General features: G+C 36.3%; 2 protein-coding genes across 3 annotated transcripts in view; one reads left to right on the plus strand and one right to left on the minus strand.

Annotated features, from left to right (window-relative positions):
• LOC119066752 (serine palmitoyltransferase 2-like) overlaps window positions 1–16204 on the minus strand; it is a 55804-nt gene that overhangs the window by 21392 nt on the left and 18208 nt on the right. The window lies entirely within an intron of this gene.
• LOC119066767 (reticulon-1-A) overlaps window positions 3680–16204 on the plus strand; it is a 52966-nt gene continuing 40441 nt past the window's right edge. For both annotated transcript variants that reach the window (XM_037169407.1, XM_037169408.1), the window contains exon 1: window positions 3680–5241. In XM_037169407.1, coding sequence (XP_037025302.1) covers window positions 4434–5241 — 808 coding nt within the window. In that variant the 5' untranslated portion in view covers window positions 3680–4433. The remainder of the gene's footprint in view (window positions 5242–16204) is intronic.

Genomic DNA, 16204 nt, shown 5'->3' on the forward strand with positions numbered 1-16204 from the left:
ATTTCTGACGGTATGGAACTCACAGTTTTTATCTGTTAAGTAGTCACGTTCCAAACTACTATCGCTGTAAATCTGAGATCCTCTACATTCATAATAAATAATAATTTAATCAAATAATTGCTTTAGTGAGGTCACAGCCCTCGTCAAAGCTCACCGAGGTTCCACTAATTCTGATAAATTTACCGGAGTTCATATTTTCGTCCGTCTATAGTTGAAGAAAAATAGATTTCGGTTTTTTCAACGAATACAATCCAAACGATGTTCTTTAATCCACATGCGATTTACAAGTTATAATGCATATACAATACAAACGTAAATATCGTAACATTGGTAATGCCTGTGGGATAAATAGCATTGATTGGATTGTATTGCCAGTTTCTTATATTTCTTCGACTGTATCATCAGTTGAAGTTAATATTTGCCCCAGTAGTACTTGACCTCAGCTTTCCAACGAACCCATACACACCACATTACATCGGCACATTACGGAAATCAAATCCGGACTACGAAACCCCATTTTTCGATTTTTGACCGCTTACCACGAGCCAGGTATGGAAGATCAAAAATATCTGCGACTGGTTTTGGAGCCAAGGCACCAAGGCCTAACTAGGCAAATATAAAAAAGCCCCGGACAAATAGCGCCGATTTCAGTCAGTCGAAATTCAAAAGAATCCTTTTTGAAGACTTACATTGAAATGAGCTTCGATTTTGAAGATCCAGTTTTACGTCTTCTTTGAAATTGAATTTTATGTAAAAGTCGTCTTCAAGAATCGTATTACATTGCAACACATATTACTGTATTGCTCAATGTCATTCAGCGACTCCTAAATTTTCCAAATTAATGCGTCAGTGAGTAGAATTAATTTTGAATTAAACAACAGGTGGATCGTTAAAACCGTAATTAAAGTGATAAGAGCAGAAATTTTGTGGTTATTTTTAGTCAAAAAATTCTCTTGATCTACCCAAAAAATGCATTGGTATTATTGTTTGCCCGCACCAATAAACTATGTTCAGACGTAGATAATAAAGCGAAAAGTTGAATGAACACATAATATTCGCCTGCGTTGTAAATTAGAATGATAATGTCTCTAACAAGGTCATGCGAGTCTGTTTTTCGTCAAAATACCTTCAGATGTTTCAATTTTTTTTTCAAAATTACATAGAAATCCATATTATTTCATAGGTACGCACGACCATATCCTTGACACTTGATACTTAATAAAAAATTCCGTCATGATAATTGCAACAAGTATAGTCAGTTGAAGTTCCGATAAGATATCTGCGAACCATACGTGATTGAATTTCTCTCATGGTAATTGTGTAACTGTATTTTGACACGATTCCCGTGTTTTAGCGAAACGCAAATTATGGTTTTAGTACTATACTAGGTATAGCTCTGCTCAGGCCTTGCAATTCTCTCGTAAAGTTATGATTTGTTGGTGAAAATAAAAGCACAACACATGTTATCGTAAGCGCATACATGTTTGAAAATTTGGAAGCTATTTGACGTTGGACAAATGGGTGTTCGTGCTAGGAACAGTGATATCAGTAGATATTCTGAGAGATCATTTTAACAGTCTTAATTCGACCTGTGATCCTGTAGAGGTGGTAATAATCTTAAAGTAATCCCAAGAGTGATTTACCCCTCGCTGTTAATATTTATAAAAGCGCCGTGTCAGTCAAGTGAAAATCTTTAAAGAATCCTTCGAATCTTTACGGAAATCCTAAAATTCAAAGAAAATCCTCAAGAAAATCCATAAAATCATGGACAATGCTGGAGCTCAAGAAAATTAAATTAAACGAAAAAAATCCTTGAAAATCCATCCAGAATCAGTAAAAAAAAATCCTTGCAAAACGACAGGAAAATTCCTAAAAATCCGTTGTCATCGAAAAATGCAAATATCTGCCTCTCGAGTAGGGCAATTTACCTAGTTCATTTTTCATTTAAAAAAAAGTCGTCATCTTGACAACGTCTACGTTTATTCGTCTCTCGACTGTGCCTAAGTAGCAGTTATGATATCTGTATCAGTGGAAATAAGTCGTTCTATCTTGTAAAAATAGACCGTCACACCAAATCTTTGAAGACCCCATTTCATTACATATCAACGTGTCAGGGGCGCCGACTTCTAGGTGGCGTTGGGTGCTTGAGCACCCGACACCAAGATTCGTTGGGTGCGTAGCACCCAACAGATATTCGATATTTTTCTTAATTAAATAAGCTAACATTATTGCCACTGTTTCTGAATTGAAACAAAAAAGCCTTCAGACATTTTTCGAACCTTCACAAGCAATAATAATAACGTTTCTGTGTGAGTTGTCTGGAATTGTAGTTTTTGTATTAGTTTTGTCTTAGCTTGGTGTTCCACTTCAGCACTTTCCTAATGTAGAACCGAGAAGAAACGTGCAGAAATAGTCATCTATATTACAGACGATATGTTTAAAAATAAAATCATACGAGGAATATGACAAAGGCTATGAAGAATACTTTTGTAGAAATAGTCATTTACGTCACAAGGACAAAGGTCCGAAAGTACTTTTCCATGTGACGTATTGAGTTTTTCATGCTTGCTATGGGAACCGAAAGTAGAAAAATGTTTACTTTCGCCCCTCAAAATTGACATTTTTACTTTCGGTTCCCATAGCAAGCATGAAAAAGAAATAGTATGTCAGTATGTATGACTTTTGGTCAGGGCGAGGGCGACCTGGATTGGGTACGAGTACGACTTTTAAGTATAAGCTGAAACCTGAAATGTTAACTTTTTGACTTGTTGTCAAAATGGAAGTCAACCTGAAACTACTTTCGAGCCAACCTGATTTTTTCATACCAGTTTCATTTTCTTTAACCGGAAGCCACCCTGTTAAGATCAGGTAAATGAGATTCCGATTCAAGTTTTACTTTACCTGAACCACTCCGACCATTAGACGACAGTTGAATAAAAAATGGAAAACATGCATACGAGCAATTTTTCTCTTATGTCGATATACATGTCCAGAATAGAGATGAAAAACCGGAAATTTCAACTCAAATTTTCCACCAAAATATTATATAAAATGAAGTTAGATTGTCAAAAGAAGGCTTGAACAAAATTAAGTGAATGTAGTTATTCCGTAATATTTTCATGAAGATGTATGTTCTACAAGTACGACATAGACATTATTGACTCAATCTGGATTGCAATACGATTACTTCATTTTAGTTTTTTGGCGAACCCTATCTATTTGGACGAATGTAGCCTTATTTTATGACGTTCTGCTGGAAAACTAGAGTTTTTGGTTCGGTTTAGACAGGCAATTTCTTAAAGGAAAACCTCTGTACGCACTCATGCGCCCTTTTGTTATAGTTTGTTCTTAGCTTTAGATTTCTCGACTATATTATTACTACGATGGGAGAATACATATTTCTCTGTTAGATTTACAAATCACTGAGAACCAGGTCTTGCACTTTCTCTTGATATTAAATTAAGTTGCTAGATTCGCTATCGTGAAAATCACTGTACAGAGATCTCGCACCCAACAACCAAAACACAAGTCCGCGCCCCTGCAACGTGTGGATTATTTTGCGATTACCTTAATCTGAGTGTTAAATTCAAATTTACCGGCAGTAAATGGTAATTGCAACTAATCCTCACAGATGGTGGAACGACCGCAGAAGATATATGCGCTCTTCCGTATCTTTAAAGCACAAAATTGTTTTGTAAACAAAGCCAGTTGCAGCTGTAAAATTGATTAATTTTTCTACAAATTTTTTGTGTCTTGAATCAGTGTCGTTTTAACTTAAAATTTTGTAAATTATTCGTGTTAAAGGTTATGTGTCGTGTTTGAGTCATCACGTATATTTCAGTGAGTCAGATTTTCCTATTTCAAACGATCTATGATCACCGGTTTTTTTTGTATGCATCGTTCGGCGGAGCAGAGAAACGAAATATGTGTATGATAGAAACAGCGCAAGTCTTTTGTTGACGAGAGAAATTCGCTCAGTAAATTTTTAGTCAAAGTCTTTCGTCTAACTAAACAAAACCAGTAATACCATTCACAAGAGAATCTCCAAAAGTTATATTACCCGCTGTGCATTATTTGTTTGTGTGAGTGAGTGAATATTCTTCGGAACATATTGGTTGCCAAGAACATTTCCAGAATTATAATCGCGGACGGACATCCTCTTTTTGTGCTGTGCGAATTCTTTGTGTGCTTTCAAATCATCTGAAAAGAACTGTGAGAGCGAATTTATTGTAAATCGAAAGAAAAGACACTCGTCGGAATTTGCATCAGTTTGTTTCGGAAAATAAAACAAATTGTCACATCGAAAGGAATCACAATATTAGTACGCATTACACAGAAGGCTGTGAATTAGAACGATTGTGCAAATTTTCGCTTAGTTTTGCGAACTTATTTTTTTTTGTTATTTGAAAAATTACTGTGACGAATTTTGAACAATGAATTTCGAATCCGAATTTACGTCTGAGTTTTCCGACGATCACGTCAAAAAGGACCACTCCCCGAACAAAATTCCAACTCACGATGACTTTTTGTCCAGCGCTGCAAAAATATCCAACCCAGCTGATGACTTCGAGCATATCGGCTCAAAAATCGATGCCGAATACGATTTGCTTGACGGTGGATTCAATCACGGATATAAAACGAATGAAACAGCAGCTGATTTGCTGGGTGACTTCAAATCGAATATTCCACCAGCGGTGAATACTGACCACGTCGATCCATTCGATTCGTTTAACAAGACTAAAGAATCGACAATGGATTTTATGGCAGCCGAACGTAATCATGTACCACGTATGAATGCTTCACCACCAGCACCGCCAGTTGTTCCAGTCGAGGTGCCATCAGCACCGATGAAAACATCAATTTACGACGAATTGGAAAATGATTACTTGAATCCATACGCTTCCACCAAAAATAATGAGAAATTTATTTCGTCGGAAGATTTGCTTAGTGACTTCAAAGACGTGGCCGCAGAGGCCCGAACAATTACACCAGATTTCTTCAAAGAACCGGTGGAATCGTTCGACAAACCGAAAGTGGTCGTTTTGCCGGTTCAGCCAGTCATTCCGAAACCGGTTCAAGTGACTCCAGCTCCGGTTCCAAAACCGGTGGCACCAGTGGAAATCAAGAAAGAAATCAGTCATTCCAAGGTGGAGGACATTCCAGAACCGGTCAAGGCAACCAAACCGAAACAGAAGGAGGAAATGATTTCAGCTGAGGAAATGTTTTATAAATTTGGTTTGGGTAAGTGGATTTTTCATTAATTTGTCAATCGATTCGATAGGTTGAACAGACGAGAAGTGTTTTTTTTTTCGTTTTACTTTATTCTTAGGTACACTCTTACATACTCGTAACATTCGTAAAGGATTTGTATAAATAAATCATTGAGACTTCGAGTGGCGTTTCGATTCAACGTGAATTTAGTTACGCGTAGTTTATGTGGAAATGTGACTTATTATTCTACCACATTTTTGCTTCGAAATTCGTTGGATAGAAATAGATTTTCTCCAAAAATTTTCCATTCAATTGCTGGTATGTTCGAAGCCAAAAAAATGTTTGGGCAAAATTTTTCATTCAATTGATTTTCAATTTTTCTTTTCCAAAGTGAAAAATTGAATTAATTTTGAAACCAGAACTAAGTTTCTCTCAATAAAATAAGTTGAATAAGTAAGCAATATTAGTCATTCATTGCGACATATAAGATGAATCACTGCATAATGTGACAAATACTTCTTCTAACGAATAAGTTTGTGGTCACACTCAGGGTAGGGTATATGTAACAATGTGACATTAAGAGTATTCTCGTCAAAACGGATCTTTTTCTTCTGCTACAATTGTATTTTCAAACGACCAAGTTTCTTTTACTCAGCCGTTCGATACATAGTAACGTCGTCATTCACATACCAAGTAATTACACCGCTTCGGCTTTCAAGTGTAAAAAAACTGTAAAAATGATTAATTCGTTTTTTTTGTACCACGACTGAACTTAAGAAAAAAAAAATTGAACCACGTCTATGACTCATTTCATAATTTTTATTTCGTTTTATAATCTTTCTTAATAGGTGTTTGATGGTTCCTCTATTGCGCGACGGCCGCAGGCCGGAGTGCTTTTACAAATTATTCCTTATACCTGGGGGTGTTTGTTGGGTGACACAGATGGGATTTATACTAAAATTGGGTCGATATTTTTTTCGCCGATTTTTTTTTCATTTTTTCAACTATGTCTTAAAACGTCGGGCGGGAACCGCCCAACATGATAGAGGCGAAAAAAATTTGAAAAAAAATATTTTTTACCATTTTTGAGCGAAAATGAAAAATTTACATTTTACTTCGAAAATTTATGTAGTGGTGCGATGGGTGCAACGACACCCGAAGTTGCCATAGATCGACGCAGAATTTCATGGTCAATACGTAGATACCAAACACTGATCCATTCGGTTTACTCTTCGGGGAGATATTACTCGAAAGTTATTAGGGTCACTTTACTTCACTAAAAAATTTTTTGCTCAAAAACTGTGCGATTTTTTTTCTTTATATTTTCACCTATTCGTGCACTGGAACAGCCCGATCGATACATATATGACTCAATAAATCGATATGACACATTTTCGAGAAAAGTGAAAAAAAATTTTTTTTCTTTATTGGTTGACTTTTGGTTTTTTACCAGTTGCAGCCGCTGCGTCGGTCGGTGCACGGTGTGTGCGGGCTCAAAATGACGGTGCGTTCAAGACCTATCTAACGATGCCAAACACGATATGGTACGGTTTGACTTTTGGGAGAAAACACTTTCGAAGTGAGATGGAAACTTAGGGTCGGGAACACTTTCGCACTTGCTGTGCGGATCAGGTGAACTGTGGTAACGGGATTCCTTCTCTATTCGATAGAACAGGTCCTGAGCTTTCATTAGACACCTCACACGCCGTGGTGGTTATGTTTTCCGCCGCACAAACACTCTTCAAATGGGTCACTTCGAAGCTACTCCAAAGCACAGTGAAGCAAAAATGTTTTTGATTGCCGTTTGGCCATTTGGGATGGCATTATTTTGATATATGGCTCATATTGACGGGTGAGTCAAGCCCGTTCGAACGCATATAAATTTTTGGTGGTGGACGTTCCGCCGCCGGCACAGAGGTCAAATATACATTTTTTTGCCTTTTTTATATTTTGAGTACGGGGAATCGATCTTTTTGGTCTGTTTCGACGGATTAACGCTTCTTAAGATGATTACCGTTTATTAAGTGCATTTCGCACAAATATCGACTGTGGAAACAATGGAAAATTGTCGATATGGTTACTTTTAATGAAATTTTTGTACGCTCATGGACTATGAAATGGTCGTTTCTTTTTTATTGTGTTGCCACTGGCAACAGCTGTGTAATGGCAGTACGTTTCACATTTTCGGGCCAACATTTATGAAACTGAAAAATATCGCTTATATCCAAGAACACATATAGAGTAATGGATGGATCGCATCGAATTTTTCCTATTTGAAAATGAATCGGCAATCGGAAAAGGGAAAAATTGCACTTTCCCTGAATACGTTACTTTCGTCAATGCAAATCTGATAGCCGAAGGCCCGGGGGTGTGGGGGTGGAACCCCCACTCACTACGTCATTTTCTACGCTGAAATTTCTATTTCTTTTCTCTACAAAAAGTGGACAAGATCTCTAATGTATCGATCACATAGAATTATTGGTTTTACGAAATGAAGCGAAAAATCGCTTATTTAGCGAACCCAAAGAATATTCCATTTTACAAAATATTGTGAGAATTTCCCATTTTTTCCGATTTGAATTGAACAGAAAAATCGCTAATTCAACAAATTGATGTAAGTTTCCCTTCCCCAAAATGTTGGGAGAATTTCCAATTTTCCATTTTACGAATTGAACCGAAAAGTCGCTAATTTAGTAAAGCCAAAGAATATTCCATTTTAGAAAATATGAAGAGAATTTCTGATTGACCAAAATCATGGAATAATTCCTCATACAAAACATGATACACCACAACGAATTTTCCCTTCTACAAAATGTTGGTAGAATTTCCAATTTTCTCTTTTACGAAACGAACCGAAAAGTCACTAATTTAGCAAAGCTAAAGAATATTCCATTTTACAGAATGTGGAGAGAATTTCCAATTGTTCCTTTCACAAAATGAACAGGAAACTCATTGAATTTTCCCTTCTACAATATGTGGGGAGAATTTCGAATTTTTCCTTTTACTAAATGAACCGAAAAGTCGCTAATAACCCAAAACCAAGCGATATTCACTTTTACAAAATGTAGAGACAATTTTCAAAATGAGAGCAAAATTTCTAATGGATCTATCACATCGAATTTTTCCTTTTACAAAATGAGCCGGAAATCGCTAATATAACAAATTCATTTAATTTTCCCTTTTACAAAATGCGGGGAGAATGTCAAATGGAACGATCACAACGAATTGTTCCTTTTACAAAATTAACCGAACAAAGCCAAAGAGTTTTTCCTTTTTTATATTGAACTAAAAATAATTAATGAAAGGGTCCGTTAGAATTTTCCTTATACAACCTTCTTTTATTTCTTTAAAAAAAAAAATAACGGAACGCAACACTCAACTATGAAGCCCAACTCCCCCCGGACAGCAACTAGGATCAGTTTTTTAAGGCAGCTTTGCTGCCTTCAGCGCCGTCTCCCACTGTGGTTCGATCATTCTGTTTGCATATTTTACTGTGGACGGATATCGTCTATGTATTGTACTAATCATGAATCGTATCTCATTATCAATCCTATCTCATTACCAATCATATCTCATCATAGCACATATGCCATCATAGCACATATCCCATCGTAGCACATATCCCATCATAGATCATATCCCATCATAGATCATATCCCATCATAGATCCTATCCCATCGTACATTATATGCCATCATCAATCATATATCATCATATATCATCATCATATATCATCATCATATATCATCATCATCATCATCATCATCATAATCAATCGTATCTGTTCGTCAGCATAAACGCTAAAAGAAAAAGGCTAGTTATCTTTCTTAATAGGTGTTTGAGGTATCCTCTAATGTGCGATGGCCGAAGGCCAGAGCACATTCCCCGTGGTAGCTGTGCACCTGGGGGTGACTGTTGCCCGCGCCAGACGGGTTTAACACTAAAATTGGGCCGATATTTTTTCGACCGATTTTTTTTTCATTTTTTTAACTATGTCTCATAATGTCGGGCGGGAACCGCCCGACATGATAGTGGCGAAAAAAATTTGAAAAAAATCATTTTTTACGATTTTTGAGTGAAAATGAATGAAATACAGCTTACATTGCGAATTTTGGTAGGGGTATGATGGGAGCGTCGGCACCCGGAGGTGCCGTGGATCGACGCAGATTTTCATGACCGACACGTAGATACCAAACATCGACCCATTGGGCGTTGTTTTCGAGGAGATATTACTCAAAAACTGAAAATGGTCATTTTACGTTAGTGAAAAATTTTTTGCTCAAAAACTGTGCGATTTTTTTTCTTCATATTTTCACCTTAGCCTCGACTGGAACGGCCCGATCGATACATATATGACTCACCAAATCCAAAGGGGACATTTTTGAGAAAAGTGAAAAAAAATTTTTTTTGACTTTTGATGGACTTTTGGTTTTTGACCATTTGAAGCCAGTGCATCAGTCGGTGCATGGTGTGTGTGGCCTCAAAATGACGGCACGTTCAAGACCTATCCAACGATACCAAACACGTTTTGGTACAGTTTCAATTTTGGGTGAAAACACTTCCGAAGTGAGATGGAAACTTAGGGTCGGGAACACTTTTGCACTTGCTGTGCGGATCAGGGGGACTGTGGTAACAATTTTTTTTCTCTATTCGATAGAGCAGGTCCTGAGCTTTCATTAGACACCTCACACGCCGTGGTGGTTATGTTTTCCACCGCACAAACACTCTTCAAATGGGTCACTTCGAAGCTACTCCAAAGCACAGTGAAGCAAAAATGTTTTTGCTTGCCGTTTGGCCATTTCTGATGGCATTTTTTTGATATATGGCTCATATTGACGGGTGAGTCAAGCCCGTTCGAACGCATATAAATTTGTTGGTGGTGGACGCTCCGCCACCGGCACAGCGGTCGAAAATGCAATTTTTTGCCTTTTTGATATTTTGAGTGCGGGGAATCGATTTTTTTGGTCTGTTTCGATGGATTAACGCTTTTTAAGATGATTAGCGTTTATTAAGTGCATTTCGCACGAATATCGGCTGTGGAAACAATGGAAAATTGTCGGTGTGGTTACTTTTAATGAATTTTTTGTGCGCTCATGGACTGTGAAATGGTCGTTTATTTTTCATTGGGTTACCACTGTCAACAGCTGTATAACGGCAGTACGTTTCACACTTTCCGGTCAACATTTATGAAACTGAAAAATATCGCTTATATCCAAGAACACATATAGAGTAATGGATTGAATTTTTCCTATTAGAAAATGAATCGGAAGTTCGCTAATGGAAAAGGGAAAAATTGCATTTTCCTTAATACGTTACCATCGTCAATGCTAATCTGATAGCCGGAGGCCCGGGGGTGTGGGGGTGGAACCCCCACTCACTACGTCATTTTCTACACTGAAATTTCTATTTTTTTTCTCTAGAAAAATTGGACAAGATCACATAGAATTATTGGTTTTAGGATCGTTTTAGGATGAAGTCGCTAATTTAGCAAAGCCAAAGAATATTCCATTTTACAAAATATGGGGAGAATTTCCAATTTTTTCCGATTTTTGAATTAAACAGGAAAATCGCTAATTCAACAAATTGATGTAAGTTTACCTTCTACAAAATGTTGGGAGAATTTCCAATTTTCCCTTTTACGAATTGAACCGAAAAGTCGTTAATTTAGTAAAGCCAAAGAATATTCCATTTTTAGAAAATATGAAGAGAATTTCTAATTGACCACAATCATGCAATTATTGCTTATACAAAACGTGATGAGAATTTCTAATGAACGACCACAACGAATTTTCCCTTTTACAAAATGAGCTCAAAAACCGGTAATTCCACAAATTCATTGAATTTTCCCTTCTACAAAATGTTGGTAGAATTTCCAATTTTCCGTTTTACGAAACGAACCGAAAAGTCACTAATAATAGCAAAGCTAAAGAATATTCCATTTTACAGAATGTGGGGAGAATTTCCAATTGTTCCTTTTACAAGATGAACAGGAAAATCATTGAATTTTCCCTTCTACTAAATGTTGGGAGAATTTGCAATTTTTCCTTTCACCAAATGAACCGAAAAAAACGCTAATTTAGCAAAGCCAAAGAATATTCCATTTTGGAAAATATGCGGAGAATTTCTAATTGACCAAAATCATGGAATAATTCCTGATACGAAACGTGATGAGAATGTTTCTAATGGAACGACCACAACGAAGTTTCCCTTTTACAAAATGAGCTGGAAAATCGCTAATTCAACAAATTTATGAAAGTTCCCATTCTACAATATGTGTGGAGAATTTCGAATTTTTCCTTTTACTAAATGAACCGAATAATCGCTAATAACCAAAAACCAAGCACTATTCCCTTTTACAAAATGTAGAGAGAATTTTCAAATTTTTATTTTTACAAAATGTGAGCAAAATTTCTAATGTATTGATCACATAGAATTATTGGTTTTACGAAATGAAGCGAAAAATCGCTAATTTAGCGAAACCAAAAGACATTCCATTTTACAAAATATTGTGAAAATTTCCAATTTTTTCAGATTTTTGAATTGAACAGGAAAATCGCTAATTCAACAAATTGATGTAAGTTTCCCTTCTACAAAATGTTGGGAGAATTTCCAATTTTCCCTTTTACGAATTGAACCGAAAAGTCGCTAACTTAGTAAAGCCAAAGAATATTCCATTTTAGAAAATATGAAGAGAATTTCTAATTGACCACAATCATGGAATAATTCCTTATACAGAACGTGATGAGAATTTCCAATGGATCCACCACAACGAATTTTCCCTTTTACAAAATGAGCTCAAAACGCTAATTCCACAAATTCATTGAATTTTCCCTTCTACAAAATGTTGATAGAATTTCCAATTTTCCCTTTTACGGAACGAACCGAAAAGTCACTAATTTAGCAAAGCTAAAGAATATTTCATTTTACAGAATGTGGGGAGAATTTCCAATTGTTCCTTTCACAAAATGAACAGTAAAATCATTGAATTTTCCCTATTACAATATGTGGGGAGACTTTCGATTTTTTCCTTTTACTAAGTGAACCGAAAAGTCGCTAATAACCTAAAACCAAGCAATATTCACTTTTACAAAATGTAGAGACAATTTTCAAATTTTTATTTTTCAAAATGTGAGCAAAATTTCTAATGGATCGATCACATCGAATTTTTCCTTTTACAAAATGAGCACAAAAATCGCTAATTGAACCATTTACACAATGTTGGAAAAATTTCTAATTGAACGAAGAAATCAAATTTTTCCTTTTACAAAATGAGCCGGAAATCGCTAATATAACAAATTCATTTAATTTTCCCTTTTACAAAATGCGGGAAGAATGTCAAATGAACAGATCACAACAAATTGTTCCTTTTACAAAATTAGCCGAACAAAGAGTTTTTCCGTTTTTATATTGAACTAAAAATAATTAATGAAAGGGCCCGTTGGGATTTTCCCTTATACAACATTTTTTAACTTCTTTTTTCCAAAAAAAAAGAACGGAACGCAACACTCAACTATGAAGCCCAACTCCCCCCCCCCCGGACAGCAACTAGGATCAGTTTTTTAAGGCAGCTTTGCTGCCTTCAGCGCCGTCTCCAACTGTGCTTCGATCATTCTGTTTGCATATTTTACTGTGGATGGATATCGTCTATGTATTGTACTAATCATGAATCGTCTCATTTTCAATCCTATCTCATTATCAATCATATCTCATCGTAGCACATATGCCATCATAGCACAGATCCCATCGTAGCACATATCCCATCATAGCACATATCCCATCATAGATCATATCCCATCATAGATCATATCCCATCGTAGATTATATCCCATCATCAATCATATATCATCATATATCATCATCATATATCATCATCATATATCATCATCATCATCATCATCATAATCAATCGTATCTGTTCGTCAGCATAAACGCCAAAAGAGAGGCTAGTTATCTTTCTTAATAGGTGTTTGTCGTATCCTCTAATGTGCGATGGCCGAAGGCCAGAGCACATTCCCCGTGGTAGCTGTGCACCTGGGGGTGTTTGTTAGACCCGCGAGATGGGTTTTATACTAAAATTTGGGCGAAATTTTTTCGACCGATTTTTTTTTCATTTTTTTAACTATGTCTCATAATGTCGGGCGGGAACCGCCCGACATGATAGTGGCGAAAAAAATTTGAAAAAAATCATTTTTTACGATTTTTGAGTGAAAATGAATGAAATACAGCTTACATTGCGAATTTTGGTAGGGGTATGATGGGTGCGTCGGCACCCGGAGGTGCCATGGATCGACGCAGATTTTCATGAGCGACACGTAGATACCAAACATCGACCCATTGGGCTTTGTCTTCGAGGAGATATTACTCAAAAACTAAATTTGGTCATTTTACGTTAGTGAAAAATTTTTTGCTCAAAAACTGTGCGATTTTTTTTCTTCATATTTTCACCTTAGCCTCGACTGGAACGGCCCGATCGATACATATATGACTCAATAAATCCATTGGAGACATTTTTGAGAAAAGTGAAAAAAAATTTTTTTTGACTTTTGGTCGACTTTTGGTTTTTCACCATTTGCAGCCAGTGCATCGCTCGGTGTACGGTGTGTGTGGGCTCAAAATGACGGCACGTTCAAGACCTATCCAACGATACCAAACACGTTGTGGTACAGTTTCAATTTTGGGTGAAAACACTTTGGAAGTGAGATGGAAAGTTAGGGTCGGGAACACTTTCGCACTTGATGTGTGGATCAGGGGGACTGTGGTACCAATTTTTTTTCTCTATTCGATAAAGCAGGTCCTGAGCTTTCATTAGACACCTCACACGCCGTGGTGGTTATGTTTTCCGCCGCACAAACTCTCCTCAAATGGGTCACTTCGAAGCTACTCCAAAGCACAGTGAAGCAAAAATAATTTTGCTTGCCGTTTGGCCATTTCTGATGGCATTTTTTTGTTATATGGCTCATATTGACGGGTGGGTCAAGCCCTTTCGAACGCACATAAATTTTTGATGGTGGACGCTCCGCCGCCGGCACAGCGGTCGAAAATACATTTTTTTGCTTTTTTGATATTTTGAGTGCGGGGATTCAATTTTTTCGATCTGTTTCGACGGATTAACGCTTTTTAAGCTGATTAGCGTTTATTAAGAGCATTTCGCACGAATATCGGCTGTGGAAACAAAGAAAAATTGTCGGTGTGGTTACTTTTAATGAACTTTTTTTGCGCTCATGGACTGGGAAATGGTCGTTTCTTTTTTATTGTGTTGCCACTGTCAACAGCTGTGTAACGGCAGTACGTTTCACATTTTCGGGCCACCATTTATGAAACTGAAAAATATCGCTTATATCCAAGAACACATATAGAGTAATGGATCGAATTTTTCCTATCCGAAAATGAATCGGAAATTCGCTAATTGAAAAGGGAAAAATTGAATTTTCCCCCAATACGTTACTTTCGTCAATGCAAATCTGATAGCCGGAGGCCCGGGGGTGTGGGGGTGGAACCCCCACTCACTACGTCATTTTCTACACTGAAATTTCTAATTTTTTTTCTCTACAAAAAGTGGACAAGATTTCTTATGTATTGATCACATAGAATTATTGGTTTTATGAAATGAAGCGAGAAATCGCTAATTTAGCGAAGCCAAAAAATATTTCATTTTACAAAATATTCTGAGAATTTCCAATTTTTTTCAATTTTTTAATTGAACAGCAAAATTGCTGATTCAACAGAATCATTGAATTTTCCCTTTTACAATATGTGGGGAGAATTTCGAATTTTTCCTTTCACCAAATGAACCGAAAAAAACGCTAATTTAGCAAAGCCAGAGAATATTCCATTTTAGAAAATGTGGGGAGAATTTCTAATTTTTATTTTTATAAAATGTGAGTAAAATTTCTAATTTAACGAACAAATCAAATTTTTTCTTTTACAAAATGAGCTGGACATCGCTAATATAACAAATTCATTCAATTTCCCCTTTTACAAAATGCGGGGAGAATATCAAATGGACCGATCACAACAAATTGTTCCTTTTACAAAATTAACCGAAAAATCGCTAATTGAGCAAAGCCAGAGAATATTCCATTTTAGAAAATATGGTGAGAATTTCTAATTGACCAAAATCATGGAATAATTCCTGATACAAAACGTGATGAGAATTTCCAATGGATCCACCACAACGAATTTTCCCTTTTACAAAATGAACCGAAAAATCGCTAATTCAACAAATTTATAGAATGTTCCCTTCTACAATATGTGGGAAGAATTTCGAATTTTTCCTTTTACAAAATGAGCTCAAAAATCGCTAATTGAGCAAAGCCAAAGAATATTCCATTTTAGAAAATATGGTGAGAATTTCTAATTGACCAAAATCATGGAATAATTCCCTTCTACAATATGTGGGGAGAATTTCTAATTTTTCCTTTTACTAAATGAACCGAATAATCGCTAATAACCAAAAACCATGCAATATTCCCGTTTACAAAATGTAGACAGAATTTTCAAAATTTTATTTTTACAAAATGTGAGCAAAATCTCTAATTGAACGAACAAATCAAATTTTTTCTTTTACAAAATGAGCTGGACATCGCTAATATAACAAATTAATTTAATTTTCCCTTTTAGGAAATGCGGGGAGAATGTGAAATGGAACGATCACAACGAATTGTTCCTTTTACAAAAATACACAAACAAAGCCAAAGTGTTTTTTCTTTTTTAGATTGAACTGAAAATAATTAATGAAACGGCCCGTTAGGATTTTCCCTTATACACAATTTTTTAACTTCTTTTTTCCTAAAAAAAGGGCGGAACGGAACACTCAACTATCAAGCCCAACTCCCCCCGGACAGCAACTAGGATCAGTTTTTTAAGGCAGCTTTGCTGCCTTCAGCGCCGTCTCCCACTGTGCTTCGATCATTCTGTTTGCATATTTTACTGTGGATGGATATCGTCTATGTATTGTACTAATCGTGAATCATATCTCATTTTCAATCCTATC

The sequence above is a fragment of the Bradysia coprophila genome, chromosome IV (genome assembly GCF_014529535.1).
Source record: "Bradysia coprophila strain Holo2 chromosome IV, BU_Bcop_v1, whole genome shotgun sequence".
NCBI classification, from domain to species: Eukaryota; Metazoa; Arthropoda; class Insecta; order Diptera; family Sciaridae; genus Bradysia; species Bradysia coprophila.